This window comes from Petaurus breviceps, unplaced genomic scaffold, assembly GCF_028583685.1.
Source record: "Petaurus breviceps papuanus isolate PSGF00001 unplaced genomic scaffold, PetGlider_PUasm1.0 37, whole genome shotgun sequence".
Lineage (NCBI taxonomy): Eukaryota > Metazoa > Chordata > Mammalia > Diprotodontia > Petauridae > Petaurus > Petaurus breviceps.
In genome coordinates, this window is record NW_027186296.1 from 31570359 (window position 1) to 31587652 (window position 17294).

Genomic DNA, 17294 nt, shown 5'->3' on the forward strand with positions numbered 1-17294 from the left:
CTTTTACTCCGAACCTCAGTTTATCCATCTCTGAAGACTGAGGTGGTCACAGCCCTACATGATCTCCAGACTTTTTCTCTGAGCTTTCACTCTGGTTCCTATAATCTTAAATGCTACTTTGTCTCCAGCCTAGGGTCCCTTCCTTTCGTGCAATATGAGATGGATGGGGGTGGAGAGAAGGTGAAGTATCGGGAATTGGGGGGTTAATTCCCAGAGAGGCATCAGCTGACCCCCGATCGCGACGCAAAAAGCACAAATGAAGTTGACTCACCCTCCAGCCTTCCCCACCCCCCTTCCCCAAAAGGAAAGGCTCAGCCCAGTACTTTGCTGCTAGGGAGGCCGGCCCGCCTGCAGTGGGGCAGCACCGACCCCTCAAGTCCCTCCCCTCCCGGAGCCCCAGCCAGTCTCCCGCTGCCGCCGCCCCCGATCGGGCAGGCAGTCCCAGGGCAGGCAGGGGAGGCCGCCACGCTCCTAACCCCAGCCCCTCGGCTCCGCCTGCTCTCGGATTCCGCCATGGCTCAAGCGATTGAGGTGGGCGGCGGGGACGGCGCAGGGCAACAAGAGGATGCGTTGGGAGAGGAGGAGCAATATGAAGCTTGGTACGGGACTAAGAATCCGGTGCAGATTCGAGTAGCCATCCAGGCTGCCGAAGAGGAAGGGGAGGAAGAGGCTGGGGCCACAATGGGGGGCATCGGGGAAGGGGAAGACGACGGGGACGCGGCTCGCTATCTCAGCCCCGGGTGGGGCAGTGCCAGCGAGGATGAGCCTAGCCGCGGGCACAGGTACGAGAGCTGAAAAGGCCTGGAGAGGGGCATGCGGTGCTTTGGGATGGAGAAGGTGAGGGGCGGGGGCGGGCTGGAGAACTGCATGGGCGACAGCGAGCGGGACCGGACAGGCAGCGAGGGCTGTTCTGCACGAGGGCTCAGTTCCCTGGGGCGACTCAGATCCATGCTTGTTGGGCGACACGCACGCAGCCAGCAACACATCCCGGCCCCTTCCCCACAGGACGGTGGCAGGGGCCCATGGAAGCCCGGTGGGCCCCATCCTCGATCTACATGATCCTGTTATCTTGGCCTTTGGGGTTTTTCTTCCAGAGATCAGCAGTCAAGACCCTGCCTCCCCTCGGCTGGCCATCGGAGGTGGAGAGTTTAGGGAGCTGTTGATGCCCAGTAAGCCAACGCTGCCAGAAAGTCCATATCAATAATTTGGGCTGGGCCAGTCATGCCTATGGAAAAGGACACTGATGTACTAGACTCAGCTGTTACTCACTTTGCCTAGTTGTCTACACCCAAATCCACTTTTTTTTTTTTTGGTAAGAGCTAAGCCCCTCAGTGCAGACGGTATGGTAAAAGACTATTGCTACCCACTCCCTCCATTATGTTCTGTGTAATCCAAACTGTCTCTTTGCCTGTGGTGTTTCTCTCTTTCTCTGTCTCTCACTGTCTCTTTCTTGTCTGTCTGTCTGTCTCTGTCTCTGTCTCTTTCTGTCTCTGTCTCTCTCTTTCCCCCACCCCGTTGTCTCTGTCTCTCTTTGCCCACCCCAGACTGAATGATGAGAGATTTGTAGATTTGTAAGTGGAATAAGGATAGACACACAAAAGGATTTTAGCTCTCTATTTTCAAAGTTCTGTCACTTCTAGGATTCCCCCCCCCACCCCCTTAACAGTCTACACCAGTCAAACAGTCATTAGCACATTATCCCTTATAAATTGAATTGACTTTCCCTCATGCTGATTGTAGAGGAACATTGGATGAGGTTCTTGTCTCAGTTTGGCCACTGATTAGCTGCATTGTCTTGGCCAAATCACTTCCTTTCTCAAGGCCTCAGTTTCCTCCTTCATAAAGTGAAAGAACTGAAGGCTTTATGATGCCTAAGGTGTCTTCTAGCTTTGACATTTTTTTTTTAGGTTTCTTAATTCTAGTTGTAGAGACAGCATAAAACCCAAGAAGTCTTTTTCCCCCCATAAGACTGCCCTATCTACCTAACAATTTAATGCCTGCCATCTCTGCCCTAACCATCTCAGTTCTGTGCTTCATAATATTGTTAGACTGGGTTTAGTATTAAAAGGGGTGAGACTATTGTGGTATCAAGAGACTATCTTTCCTATATTTGCTCTAGAAGGCTTCTGTATTTCAACTCCTGAGCCTTAATCATCAATCAAGGGTCATGGCTTCAAGGACCTCACAGGCCATCAAGTCCAGCCCAAAAGGGAAAAAGAATCCCCTGCATACCATAGACACCAAGTGATCTTCAGCATTTTGCTTGAAGACTTCCCACTGCTTCTAAGGCACATCATTCTACTTTTGAGTACCTCAAAAATCATGAAGAAGTTTTTTCCCCTATTATCAAGCACAAATTGGCCTCTTTCCAAATTCTAACCATTTCTCCTGGTTCTACTCTCTGGGTCCCGGAAAAATGAATTTAATCATTCTTTTTCCACATGATAACTATCATATTGCCCCTAAGTCTTTTCTTATACAGGCTAAATACTCTGGTTCTTTCAGGTGATCCTTATAATATGAACATGAGCCCTTTAACCATTTAATGTCCTCTGGGTGCTCTCCAGCACTTCCTAAAACATGGCACCCAGAGTCTAACCAGGGCAGGGTACAGTGAGACTATCACATGGACATTATGCCCCTCAATGTTGTCTGGAATGACATTAGCTTGTTTGGCTGCCATGTCACAGTATTCACAGAATCACATCTATCTAGGCTAGCTCAGACTTGAAAAAGAATCCTCTCTACAACATTCATGACACAGAGTTATCCATGTTTTGCTTGAAAATCACTGAGTGGCACATTAGGAAGAATGAAGGATTTGTAAATAGAGGAGCCAAGTTCAAATCCCTATGTTGCTACTTATTGCCAGTATGAACTTGAATAAATCACTTAACTACTCTGGACTTCAGTCTCCATGTCTGTAAAATGGGAGTTGACTTGAATGACCACAAAGTTTCTTCCAGATCTAAATGAGGAGTAACCCATTATCCTCTGGACAGCCTCTTCCACTTAGGGGGTTTTTACTTACATCAGGCATAAATTTTCCTTTTTGAAACATCCATCCATTACTCCTAGTTCTTGTATTCTATGAGAAAGAAAATGTCTAAGCTCTCTTCCACATGCTCCTCAAGTGATCATGGATCTGTGTCTTCACTGATCCAAGAGTGCCCTCCAGTAGTGCAGATTGTGACCTATTTGTACCTGCCAAGCCATCTGTGCAACTCCAATTTATATCCTTCCAAAAATTTGACATAGGATTCAATCCAATGTGCTGAAGACCTTCTTCAGTTTCTCCCAACATCACAAGGGTAGCAGTGGAGCTCGTTGGCTCTCCACCCATCATTCCTTGTTCTTGCAACATGACTAGCCCATCTTGGAGTTTCTTATTGGTTATTGGTTATAATATACACTCAACATATGCTTCTCCATTGCCTTCTGTGTGATATCCATTTTTTGTTATTGTAAGCACTTGTTTTCCTCTTGTCTCATTGCCACATAGCAATACTATTGAAATATTTGTATTGAAAAAATGAGTCTTGACTTTCATAGCAAGCTTGAGGTAATTTAAAAAGAGCTTTGTGATTTCCCAAAAGCATTCCAGCTGGCTCTCCTCTGATTCAATTATTGTCCCAACTTCTTATCCAATTCTACTGTCTGCTTGCCCCAGATATACATATTGTTGGCTGACCTTTATAGAATATCTATCTAAATCCATGTAGAAATCTGAACAGTAGATTCCTTCATCCCCTTGGTCTTCCCGGTATGGACGGACTTCTTTGAATGATGACAAATCTCTTCCAAAAGCTTCTCCAGTATTCTAGGGCTTTTTTTGATCAGCACAGTGTCATCTGTGATGGAGGAGATCCAGTGAAGAATTCTAATTGAAGAAGGTTCCCTTTGAATGAGAATCCTGGCATATTTTTTTAATTAATGATTTGTATAAAGGCAGAGATGTTCCCCTCTGGTTGTCATACATCTCCCTGTTCTGTGCTTCACTAGATGTTTATTACCAGGTCATTGACGGGGATTATTTCTGTTATTAAATTTTCTAAGGATTTTTGAATTATCTTTGGGAAATATCTTGTTGTAAAAGAGTCTACCTGTAAGGTAGTGTTTTGTTTTACGAAATCAAATTTTTTTTAAAAATAATCAGCAAACAGGAAGCACAATGGGATCCTATATGCTCTATTTCTTTCAGTTAATTTTTTTTAAAGCAATTGGGGTTAAGTAACTTGCTCAAGGTTACACGGCCAGTTATTATTTCTGGGTGTGGTGCTGAGTATCTGAGCCCGGATTTGATCCAGGTCATCCCGACACTGGAGCTGGTACTCTTACTCGCTGAGCCACCTGGCCTCCCCTAAGCAATTGGGGTTAAGTAACTTGCTCAAGGTTTCATGGCCAGGTGTTTCTGGGGGGGTGCTAAGTGTCTGAGCCCGGGATTCGATTTCCAGGTCTTCTCAACACTGGAGCCGGTGCTCTTACTCGCTGTGCTACCTGGCCACCCCTCTTTCAGTTAATTTTAAAATAGTAAAAATGTGAGCAATTGTTGAATGTCACTTGTTCTCCACTTAGGCTGTTTTATGTAACAGTGACTTTCATAAAGACTTTCTAGAGATGGAAAAGTAGACATATTGATTGTGGTGCTATTGATGCTCTCTCCCATCAACTTTTTCAGTGTTAATAAGGTTCAAGATTTTTCCACGCCTTTGGTTTCTTTCCCTTTTGTATGATAGGCCTTCAGATAATTGAAAACAACTATCATGTCCCCACTAAGTCTTCTATTTTCTTAGCTAAATATCCTCAGTTCCTTCAATTGATTCTCTTAAGAGTAACATAAGGCCCTTCACCATCTTGGTTCCCTGTTCTCTGATTGCTCTCCAGCTTATTCGTGTTCTTCTTAAAATGTAGAACCCTGAGCTAAACCCAGTATAACAGATGTGGTCAGGCCAGTGTAGAGGCTTTATTATTATTATTATTCTGAACTTAAATAGCAAATGATGATGATGATGATAATGGTGATGATGGCAGCTAGAATTCAAGTAGCAGTTTAAGATTTACAAGGCCCTTTTCAAATATTAGTGGACATTTACAGAACAGAAAAAAGGATTGTACGTGAAACTATTGATTTTTGCTGTGTACAGCTTGCTAGGACCAGTACAGACTTCATTAGTACCATCACTTCCTCATTTCTGTATGATTTGCTTCTCTTACTTCAGGCTAAAGTCATATTAACTTTCTTGTCTATCATTTGAAACTCTTAACTCACATTGAACTTGCAGTCTCCTAAAATCCCCAGACCTTTTTTTTAATGAGTTGTTATCTAGCCATACCTTCCACCATCTTATGCTTGTAAAGTTGATATTTAGAATCCAAATATAATTCTTTACATTTATCCATACACAAATTCTATGGGCCAGTCACACTGGCTTACTTACTGTTCCACACAGAGACATTTCCCATCTCTGTGCCTTAATGCTGGCTGTCCCCCATGCCCAGAACGCTGTACCTCCTCATCTCCACATCTTAGAATCCCTGGTTTCCATCTAGACTCAAGTGAAACACTACCTTTTATATTAGGGGCTCAACTTTTTGTTCATTGTTCCCTTTTGGCAATGTGATAATCCCACATTATCCCAATATGGATCCCTTCTCCAAATAATGTTTTTTACTGCACAAAATGCAAAGAAAACTAAAGGCTAGTGAAAATTAAGATGTAATTTTTCCCCCATTCAGGTTCACAGAACCCTTTAAATATATCCATAGAGATCTGTGGACCCCAAATTAAGAACACTTTTGAATCCACATGAGATCTTTCCTGATCCTCCTAAGTGGTGGTGACTTCTCTCCCTGCAAACTTTTTTTCATATTGATTGATCTTGTATGTATTTGGTATAAACTTATTTAGAATTCATTTTGTCTCCCCCCACCCCCAAAAAAGAATATAAGCTCCTTGAGGACAGGGAATGTTTTAGTTTCATCTTTGTATCTCCAGCACCTAACACAGTGCCTAGCACACAGCAGGCCCTTAATATATGCTTGTGGATAGATCCCTATTAAGTTCATCTTATTTGAATCGGCCACAATTTGCTAACCTGTCCAAATATTTCTTTATTTTAACGGTTATCCAGTATATTAGCTGTTCTCCTCATTTTGTTTCATCTGCAAATGTGATAAGCATATCATCTATACCTTTATTTAAGTCATTGATTAAAAATATTAAATAGCACAGATCTTTGGAGTTGTGTTTGTCCTTCGTTCTCAAAGAGGACCATGACATCAGGGAAATGATGACATGACTTGCAGTTGACTTGGATTTGAATGAGGGAGGGCTGTGCAAGGTCACCAGCCTCACTTTCTTCTCTAGAGCCATCTGGATCCAGTGGCCAGATATTCATCAGGATGACTGGAGATGGCCAAGGATGCTTCAGGAGACCTGGCCCTTGTAGGCTAAGATTTTTTCAGGTTCTCACTTTGAGTGAGATAACACTAATTCAGTGAATAGGCCTCTTTAAGAAGTTAACCAAGGAGTGGCCCCTTTAATCAAAAAAAGGAAAAAAATCAAACTTGGAGGGGAAGACTCAAGGCTTGGTCTTTCAGAAAGAAATCTAGCCAGTCAACCCAAAGGAAAAAAGGAAGCTAGGTAGCACAGTATGTCAGGCCTGGAGTCAGGCAGATTTATCTTCTAGAGTTCAAGTCTAACCTCTGACACTAGCTGTGTGACCCTGGGCAAGTCACTTAACCCTGTTTGCCTCAGTTTCCTCATCTGTCAAATGAGCTGGAGAAGGAAATGGCAAACCACTCCAGTATCTTTGCCACAAAACCCCTAATGGGGTCACAAAGAGTTGGACATGACAAAAAAAAATGACTGAACTTAGATCCTTGGAGTACCATTTATCAAGCTGGTTATCATACTAGAAAGGCTAAGGAAGGAGAATGAAGTTTTGTGTACCTAGAAAGGATATAGGTTAAAAGACAGCAGGACAAAAGGACTGGCCACTGGTCAGAAGAGAAGACTTGTTCAGCAAACATTGCTTAAACCCCTACCATGTAAAAGGTACTATGCTGGCTACTGGGTAAACAAAGATAGATATAGAGAGAAAACCATCATCTAGACCAAGAAGAGGAGTTTACAATCCATTGGTAATAATTTCTTCCATTCAACTTGGGTGATAGTTTTCAAACATCTTTTACTTGGAAAAATTCTATTTGATTAAAGAAATGTATTTTTCTATCTTTACCACCACTCATGCACTTCCCTTTTATTTTCTAGGTCATTTGGCTCTTTGTGGACCTTTTTCTATTAGTCTTCTAGGCTCACAACCTAGGTGGCATCCTTAATTGCTTATTCTCTCTAAACTGTCTGCCTCCCCCTCTCTATTCAGTGGCCAAGTCCTGTTGATTCTACCTTGGTAATATCTCTCCTCTATGCCCCTTTCTCTCCTTTGAAACTGTGCCAGCCTTGATGAAGGCCCTTATCACCTCACATTTGCTGAGTGATCTTCCTACCACAAGTCTCTCCCCATTCCAATCCGCCCTCTACTCAGCTGCCAAAAGGATCTGCTTAAAGTGCAAATCTGACTATGTCCGTCTTCGCCCACCCATGCTTATTTATTCAACCAACTCCAAAGACTCCTTGTCATCTCCAGGATCAAGTATGAAATCCTGCTTGCCTTTGAAAGCCTTTCATACCGTCCCCTTTCTGCCTTTCCAGTCTTCTTACACCGACCGTGTTCCTCTCCACATACTCTGCATACGCTGGTGGTACCAGCCTCCTTGTCGCTCCTTGCACCAGACAGTCCATTTCCAACTTCCTGTATTTCCCCTGGCTTTCCCGAATACCTGGATGACTCTCCCTCCTCATCTCTGTCTCCTAGCTGGCTTCTTTCAAGTCCCAGTTAATGTCCCAGACTCTACAAGAAGTCTTCTCCATCCTCCTCAGCGTTAGCACCTTCCTTTTCCGTTACCTTCAGTTTATCCTGTATATGTTTCTTGTTTTCCAGTAGTTGTTTGTGTGTTGTTGCCACCTTTAGACTGAGATTCTTATCAGCAGGGACTCTCTTTTGTCTTTCTTTGCATCCCCAGCATTTCGCACAGTGCTTGGCACATAGTAGGTGCTTGGTTGACTGAAAAATGCAACTAAAGAAACACACCCACAATGGAAAGAAGAGAACACATTCTTTATTCCCCCCATTCACTTGGGCGACTTCTTGGTACTAAGAGGCAGAGTAGCACAAGGGTCACCTTGCTAGAGCTTCAAAGAAAGATATTATTTTTGTAATGCAGGGGTTTAATTTTTTTTGACTGTGGTAAAGCCTATGGACCCCTTCTCCGAATAATGTTTTTTAAATGCATAAAAATAAAATATTTAGGATTACAAAGGAAACAAATTATGTTAAAATAATCGTGCAACTTTTTCTTTGATAAGTTTACACATTCCTCCTGAAATCTCCTGTAAGACTCCAGTTTAAGAACCCCTATTCTAATATATAGTGTCTTGACTTGCCCAGAATACTCTGCTGGGCAGAAACCCACTCAGACTTTGTGAGTAATCACTCAGCAAGGCCTTGCAAGGGGAAGGGGGAAGGTGATATACAGTTTCAGGTACTGATGAGATTTTGCTGTAGCTATAGAAAACAACTTCTCACTATGTCTGTGCAGATTTTATCACCGGCAGAAGCTAAATCCCTTTGGCACCAGAGCTTCTGCTTCAGATAAGCCTTGGTTCCTGGTTCTCTCTACCTGCTCACCTTTCCTCTCAATTCTTCAGACACCCACATGGTGGGCTGTTCTCCTTTCTAGTGCCCAATGGCACTCCCTAGGCAGTTCTCTGATACATCTGCTATATGCTGGCATCTGGAATAAGGTTGATCCCAAGAGCCTCTGCAGGGAAGATGCTGAAATAAACTCAGTAGGAAGAAATCCAAACCATTGGAAGGGCCAGCCAAAAAGTCAATCTACCATTACCCAGCACGTGGAGGGCCCTTGTAGATCAGTAGACAAACAGTAGAGATAAAATATTCCGAATGTATTAACCATCCTGTTCCATCCTCCTCTCAAAGTTACCTGTCTTTTACACTACAAATGAACATGTTTTTTTTATGCCCATGACATTACAGGAGATGACATATCATAATCTTTCTATCCTCATTTGATATCCAAGTTTTTTAAACCAACCTGCTATTAATAATAAACTTGTGTGGTAATAACCACCTTAACTTTCATTTGTACAGTACCTTGTAGTTTAAAAAACACATTCACATAGATTATTTCATTTGATATATCTCATTTGGACCTCATACAACATTGCTCTTTGGGTCATCTGCAATTTGTGATTCTTTACAAACTGGGACATTATTTGCAGCCAGATAGCTCCAATGTGCAGTATTTCCTTAAATGTTCAATGAATGCCTGCTTCATTATGGAATCTCCCAGATTTCCTGATATAGAATAATCTGTGGTTTCTCTGATCCCCTATGGAAATCCTTAGAGGGTCAAGAATTGCATTTTCTATTTTCTAGTCCTTTAATAAATGTTCATTTAAGTAGCAGGTTCCACATTCTGATAAACAATTACAGTTTCCTCTTTAACATCCTGTAAAATCCTTGGATGAATGCTTTCCAATTCCTATGATTTATCTTTATCCCTATGATTTATACCTATCTAGTTTTTTCTACCAGGTGCAGACACCCTGTGCTTTTATGATTATTAGATCTGGTATGTAGAACCATAGGATTGAAAGGGGCCTTTGAGAACATCTAATCCAACATCTCACCCAAAGTCAGATCCTCTTTCTCTTGTATCTCTGCCAAGTGTTCATCCAGCCCCTATTTGAATATCTCCATGGTTGGGAGACACCCAACTGCCTGTTTTACACTTCCAACCTCTCTGTTTCAAAGGGGAACCTGGGAGTGCAATCTTTCTAACAATTTACCTTGCAAAGAACAAGATGTGAGATTAATGTGGTCTGTTTGGCATCAGCTTTTCATTTCTTGGTCACATTTTGCATTGAGATCATTGTGCTGATTCTTGACCTGGCATCCTCCCTTTGATACACAAAAAGAACATCATATTTTGATTTAGCTGGTGGACTCCCAGTTATTTTTTAGGACTACTTCCTTTAAAGTTCATACCAGTCTCGTCACACCTTTGGAACTTCCCTTTCTGCTCTTCCCTTGGGTGATTCCCATGCTTTTTGAAAGATATCATTTCTTCATCATGATGGATTCTTTGACATTACCAGTCAGATAGACAGAATTGTGTTACACCCTTTGTTGTCTTCTCTCCACCTTTCCTCTCCCCCAACCCCCAGCTTTCAAAAGCCCGGGATTTTTTATTATAGCACTCATTTCTCTTGGGCTTCCAATAAGGTACTTTAAAATAGTCTCCAGGCTTCCTATGGGTTAATGACTTCAAATTCTTCTTAAACCTTTTTTTCCTCTATCAAAATGTCCACATTTTGTCAAAAATTTCTTTTCCAAAATTGAACAACTGCAAAAGGGATAATTAATTTATATTATATATGTTATTTATATAAAACAATTTTTGTTAAGTCATTTCAGTCATGTCTGACTCTTCATGACCCTATTTGGGCTTTTCTTTGCAAAGATACTGGAGTGATTTGCCATTTTCTTCTCCAGCTAATTTTGTAGAGGAGAAAACTGAGGCAAACAGGATTAAGTGACTTGCCCAGGGTCATACAGCTAGTAAGGAAACTCAGGTTTTCCAGATTCCAAGTCCAGCCCTCTAGCCACTGCACCACTTAGCTGCCTCATGTCTCATTCTGTACCCTAAATCTATCACCTCTGTTAGGTGTATGTTTTAAGATGGGGGTGGTTTTGTACATTAAGTTGAAACATAGGTAGGGACCAGCTTTGAAGCAGTTATTGTGTGAAATCAACACATTTTGAGATGTGACAGGGGTCCTGAATAGCTGCTTTTCCAGTTCTACTCATTTGAGTTAAATATGCAGCTCCCTGGGCTTCTCACAGTCTACAACTGTGTCATGAGTATGTAGTGGTAAAGATATATTGTGTCATATCCCTTTCTGAAAAAGAAAATTTTAGCTCTTTAAAAACATCACCCTCACTGTGGGATCACTCTTTCTCTTCTGACCAGCTATAAAGTGGTTATTAGCTTGACAAATTAAGCATTTCTTATCTGTTTTTAGTGGTACAACTACAAGCGGAGGGGAGAATGATGGTTCTGACCAGGACCAGGACTGGAAGCCGCCAAGCTACGAGTTAATCTTGAAGCTGGTCGATCAGATTGAGTTCTATTTCTCGGATGAAAACCTAGAAAAAGATGCCTTCCTGCTCAAACACGTTAGAAGGAACAAGCAGGGCTATGTGAGTGTCAAGCTACTCACATCTTTCAAGAAGGTAAGACTGAATTTGAGGAAGCTGTTTCAAGGCACTCAAGGGTAATTCTCTTATTTTTCTGCAGTTCTGTCTGACCAATAATGTTCTTAAAACATTATGAAATTGTGGATTAGAAAATCATCAAAAAACACAAACATTTTTATTTACAAAGAAAGCCAGAAAAGAGGATTGTTTGTGAAATTGTCAATGTATTACATAAAATATGTCTGTACATATATATGTCTATATATATATAAACCTATTTAATAGCTAGCATTTCTATTGTGCTTTAATATTTTCAAAATGGTTTACAAATTTTATCTCATGTTTTCCTCACAACAACCCTGAGTGGTAGGTGCTATTATTTCCATTTTGCAGATTAGGAAGCTGAGGTAGATAGAGGTTAAGTGACTAGTCCAGAGTCATATAAATAGTAAATATCCAAGATGGCATTTGAACTTAGATCTGCCTTCCTGACTTGAGATCCAACATTACTTTGCTTGTCTGTATCATCTTATAAAGTCCCTTCTCTCGTTTATGAATCTTTAAAGGTTACATTGAGTGTCTTTTGTTTTTGGCATCTAACCTTTAGTTCTCCCTAATCTCCTGATATTCCACTCCCCAAAATAAAATCCCTCTCTTATAATAAGTAAGTATAGTCAAACAAAACAAATTTCCACTATATCAGATCAATAATTTTCCATTGCCGTTTACTAAAGTCAGAAGAAGAGGATATGAGCTTAAATAATAGGAGAAGGGATTTAGGTTAGATACAATGAAATATTCCCGTATTGGAAGTACAGATAATTATAAAAAGGCAGCGCCAGAGTGTCACTTTGATCATGGAATCACTCTAGGTATATGGGTGTCAGGAATAAAACTGTACAGACTAGCTGGCCTCAAGACAGTCCCACTAGTCATATGGTTCTTTGAACTATAAACTCTTCAACCTGCCAAGATTGTATCAGTAATCTGAGGGTTAGGAAGTAGCAGAAGGTAGCCTGGGAGTTTTTATTTAATTGTTTTTCAGTTGAGTCCAACTATTCGAGACCCCTTTTGGAATTTGCTTGGCAAAGACACTGGAGTGGTATGCCATTTCCTTCTCTAGCTCATTTGACAGATGAGCAAACTGAGGCAAAAAGGGTTAAGGGACTTGCTCAGGGTTATATAGCTAGCAAGGGTCTCAGGACAAATTTGAACTCGGGAAGATGGGTCTTCCTGGCTCCAGGTCCAGCACTCCCTCCACTGCACCCCTACTAGCTCATTATGAGAAGTTTCCCGGAACATGAGGTTTAAGATTTAAAGCTTAGAGGCCATCTAGTCCAAACCGCTTATTTTAAAGATGAGCAACTGAGGCCAGGTTGGTTGGCCTCATTACATTAGGGTCAAGGTACAGTGTGTCCGATGTGGCTGATCAGATTGCTACAAGCTCAGAAAGCTCTTTCACAAGTCAGACACAAATAGTTCATATGAACAATTGGAGTGGAAATGTCTCTAAATTTGTGCATCTCACATTTCACCTAGAAAGATTTAATGCCTTGCCTAGAGTCACACAGGCAATATTTGAAGCCAGTGCATCTGACCACCACACAGCCTCTCTTTGAGTCTCTTAAGGTCTAACTGTGGTTGAAATGGCTTCTTCTGATTGCAGTCTATCAAGTCTATCAAAGAGGGAGATGGAAAGCTCCCAACCGGTGCTTCTGTCATTGTAAGTGGTTTTATACTCCTAGGGGTGCAGGTGAGAGGATGAGAGGGAACTATCCTCGTGCATTTCAGTTAAGGGAGGGAAAATGTGAAAGTGCATCTATTGTTACTTGTTGAGAAGTGTGCTTCCCAGCCAGGAAGGAAGCAAGCTTAAAGGCTTGATGAGTTACATAATTGGAAGATCATTTCCAAACCATCAAGTTATCTCATGCACTTTGGCAGATTGTTTCATACTATTCAAATTCGTAGGACCCTGACATAAAGCATTTCCTCTCCAATGGTTTTTCCCCAAAGCCTAGGTCCTCTGACCAATTTCATGCATCTGAGGTCTAATTTGAGCCATTCTTCTGATCTCACTTGAAATGTTGTAAGGAAACCCCCAGAGAGCTTTTGGAATAAATGCAGCAATGGGGAGCACAGAGAAGGAGAATCAGACTGCAGCTGGGATAGGCCTTCTTTAAGAATCCTTCTTTTTTCTGTTTTGAACTTTAAAATCTCTGAGCTTTCTCATTTTAATGCTTCTTTACTTAGCATCCTTAATTTTAACTCATAATGAAGTATGATACTCACCTCCCAACAAAGAAGTGGTGCATTCATTGTACAGATTGAGATACGTATTTTTTTGGACATGACCAGTGTGACAGTTTGTTTTGCTGGACTATGATGTGTATTTGTTTAAAAGGCTTTTGTTTTCTTTTCTTTTTTTGCCAGTTTTAATGATGCCACATATATTTAAGGATAATGGTTCTAAGAGAGAAGGGAAGAGAATACCTAGGAACGATTGACCAGTGACTATTTTAAAACACCACAGAAACAGCAGCAACTGTAGTCTTCCTTAAGATGAAGTATGTGTAAAGAGTATGCTATTATGTAAAGCCCAAGGAGGTTGGTGGAGTATGTTGCTCTAAGGTCCAAAGGATTTCTTTTTAATGGGAACTTAGTTGATTGATGATATACATGTCTTATTCTCCTTTAAGACCTTTCCCTAGGTGGGAAGGAGAAAAAAAAATAGATTTTGATGAATTAAAAAAATTAAATTAGAAAATTATATCCTTAGTTGTAGAAGTATTTGTGTTGTTGTTCAGTCATTTTCAATCATGTCTCACTTTTTGTGACCCCTTTTGGGGTTTTCTTGGCAAATCTGTTAGAGTAGTTTGCCATTTCCTTCTCCAGGTCATTTTACAGATGAGGAAACTGAGGCAAACAGCATTAAGTGACTTGCCAATGGTCACATAGCTAAGAAGTGTCTGGGGCGAGATTTGAATTCAGGAAAAAGAGTCTTCCTGATATAGATAGACCTAATTGGTGTAGGATTGATGATTCTGAAGGAGTAGTTAAATAAGGCCATTTCAAATTTGCCTTTTCCAGGTGAAACACCTTACTCGGGACTGGAGAACCACAGCCTATGCATTGAAGTATTCAGAGACTCTGGAGTTGAATGAGGATCATCGGAAAGTGAGAAGGATTACACCTGTTCCTTTCTTCCCAGTTGAAAATCAACCCAGTAGGATGTTGCTGGTCTATGACCTCCACTTATTCCCCAAGCCATGGGCTCTGGCTGTGCTTCAAGAGAATGGAAGGCTACAGGAAAAGGTCATGGAGCATCTTCTCAAGGTCTTTGGAACATTTGGAGTCATCTCATCTGTACGAATTCTTAAGCCAGGGAAAGAGTTGCCTCCAGACATCCGGAAGTTTAGCAGCCGGTACAGTCAAGTAGGGACTCAAGTGTGTGCAATTGTGGAGTTTGAAGAGGTAGATGCTGCCATCAGGGCCCATGAGTCCATGAGCATGGGATCTCCAAGCAAAGGCAGCATTAAAGTTGTTCTCATTGGTATGAAAGCACCCAAGAAGAAAGCACCAAAAGATAAGAACCAGGAGGAGGAACCTGCCATGAGCTTCCACCAAAGTAAGACCCTAAATAAGAGAGTTGAGGAGCTTCAGTACCTGGGTGATGAGTCATCAGCCAATAGCTCATCAGACCCTGAGAGTAATCCAACATCCCCCATGGTGGAACGACGGTACATGACCTCTAGCAAGCTTAGTCCTTCCATCTATCAAAACCATCACTTGAGTCCAAATGCCTCCCCTCGCTCAAGCCCTTGGAACAGCCCTCTTGTACAACGTAAAGGAGTGTCCAAGAAATCTCCACTGGCTGAGGATGTCACACTGAACTCTGGTGCCAGCCCTGAGATTGTTCAGAAGTGTATGGATTATTCCTCTGACAGCAGCATCACTCCCTCCAGTAGCCCCTGGGTGCAGAGACGTCGACTAGCCCAGTGGGGAACACATGAGAAAAGTCCGGCTGCCAGTCCGCTACTCACCCGAAAAGTCCAGAATGCAGATGGGTCACCTGTGGGAGTACTGAGGTTGCCAAGAGGCCCTGATGACACCAAAGGATTTCACGGGGGTTATGAAAGAAAAAGGGTCTTTGTCTAAACATACATTCACTGTAAGTTCCATAGAAAAGCCACCTTTATTTTCCTGGGTCCAACAAAACAGCTGGCATGATCAAGGACTGTCTCAAGTACAAGTTTTAGTGTTTGTATTGGTGTAGATTTCTTAATTTATATATTTGTATTGGCAGGCAACTACATTTCAAAGAATATCTCCTAGTTCCAAACAACCATTTATCCCAGTATGGTCACTTTGATAATGCCACATAAATGTAAACATAATGGTACTAAACAGGAATGGGAGAGACTCTCTAGGAAAGATTGAATAGATACTATTTTTCTGCTTTTTTAAAAAAATAAACCTCCTTTGAGATGGGGTATGTGTAGAGATTGTGCTGCCATTTAGAATGTACAGAGGCTAGTGTGTTTGTAGCTCAAAGACCAAAGGTTTTTAATGACACCCTAGATGACTGATGGCATACATGATTTATTCTCCTGTAGTCAAATCAGTAAACACTAAGTGCCCACTGTGTGCCAGGCACTGTGTTAAGTTACTGATCTTTTAAGATCAGAATAAAAATGTATATTTTCTCTTATAAGTGAATTAAGAGGAAAAAATATAGGAATAATTGGCTGTAGGGTTCCAGACTTGTCTTGGCCCATTGGTATGATGAGCTCATATAGCATTTGGGATCAATGTTGTTAATGCTATCTAGTCCCAGTGGAAGAAGAAGGACTAAATAGGAGAATCATTGATTCAAAAGCATGTCCAATGGGTCACAGTGAAACAGCTTAGCTTTCCCAGGTTCCTCCCCCAATTTCATTGAATAACAGAAGGGAGGAAAAGCAATGATTTTATTGTACAAACTTCCATTATATGAATGGAACTTATTACTCTAATTATTTGACAGATTTTTTTCATGTTCTTCAACCAGAGAGATTGTGTGAAAGTGAAGTTACTGTATATTTCTATACTGTTTTGGCCTCCAGAGCAAACTGGTTGGGGTTCAGTACTAGATCCATTCAAAAGTAAATTAGTTTCCTTTACTACACCTTCTATTTTCAAGGGGACAAAAGGGGAAAGATTTATTTTTCACAAACCATGTCCCTGAGTTCACTGCCCCCTTGCTCCTACAAACTCATTGGCTTCTCCAAATCAAGCAATGATCACACACACACACACACACACACACACACACAATTGGACCTTACTACAAGGTAGAGAAACTTCAAGGTAAAAGTTTCCAGAGTTAATATTTGCTATGGTGTCAGATTACCTGACACAGCATAGCATCCAATTATTCTGTATTAAACCGTCTCCTCCAGGTATAACTTGCTGGCCATTTACTTGTTAAAATCCTTGGGTTCTTTCCAGCTTATGACAGTCTTCCTTTTGTATATTTCCCAAAGCTAGGCAAGCTGGGTTTTATGTCTTGGAAATTTTGTGCCATCCTCTCCTTGTCCTTCTTTCCTTCCTTTCTCCCAGAATGTTTACATGTTATTCCTCTCCTTTTGTAATGGCACTTGTCCTTGCTTCCACACAATAAACTAAAAATGTCCAGGTCACCTTGCCATTCAGTCTGCTCTTTCCTAAACTCTGGCTAAACCCTCAGCTGTGGCACAGCCTTACTGTTTGTTAGCATAGCAAACCCTTCCCGAAAAACTTGGCTGGGAAACCCAGCCCAGGGTGTTTTTACAGATGTTTTGTTGATTTTAATGAAAGCCAGATCCCACTTCACTCTGCAACATGAAACTCTGACCGCTAAGACAGGATTTACCAAAGACTAATCTTCAGGGAAATAGCCCCAAACACCAAATCCATTTCCTATAAGTAAGC

At 41.5% G+C, this 17294-nt stretch overlaps 1 protein-coding gene across 2 annotated transcripts; it reads left to right on the plus strand.

Annotated features, from left to right (window-relative positions):
* The first annotated feature begins 305 nt into the window (after positions 1 to 305).
* LARP6 (La ribonucleoprotein 6, translational regulator) lies at positions 306 to 17021 on the plus strand. Of its 2 annotated transcripts, none has more exons than XM_069098182.1 (3): positions 306 to 599; positions 11171 to 11381; positions 14433 to 17021. In XM_069098182.1, exons 1-3 carry the CDS (start codon positions 514 to 516, stop codon positions 15498 to 15500), a joined length of 1365 nt encoding a protein of 454 aa, XP_068954283.1. In that variant the 5' UTR covers positions 306 to 513; the 3' UTR covers positions 15501 to 17021. The 2 variants fall into 2 exon arrangements, with proteins under 2 accessions (XP_068954283.1, XP_068954282.1); XM_069098181.1 differs by having other exon boundaries at positions 313 to 782.
* Positions 17022 to 17294: the final 273 nt, after the last annotated feature.

What these genes read in the sequence shown, in the direction of transcription:
- LARP6 (XM_069098181.1), top strand. Translation starts at nt 514, where the DNA reads ATGGCTCAAGCGATTGAGGTGGGCGGCGGGGACGGCGCAGGGCAACAA. An exon ending in GAGCCTAGCCGCGGGCACAG is followed by an intron (nt 783 to 11,170) that starts GTACGAGAGCTG and finishes ATCTGTTTTTAG; the next exon opens with TGGTACAACTACAAGCGGAG. An exon ending in TACTCACATCTTTCAAGAAG is followed by an intron (nt 11,382 to 14,432) that starts GTAAGACTGAAT and finishes TGCCTTTTCCAG; the next exon opens with GTGAAACACCTTACTCGGGA.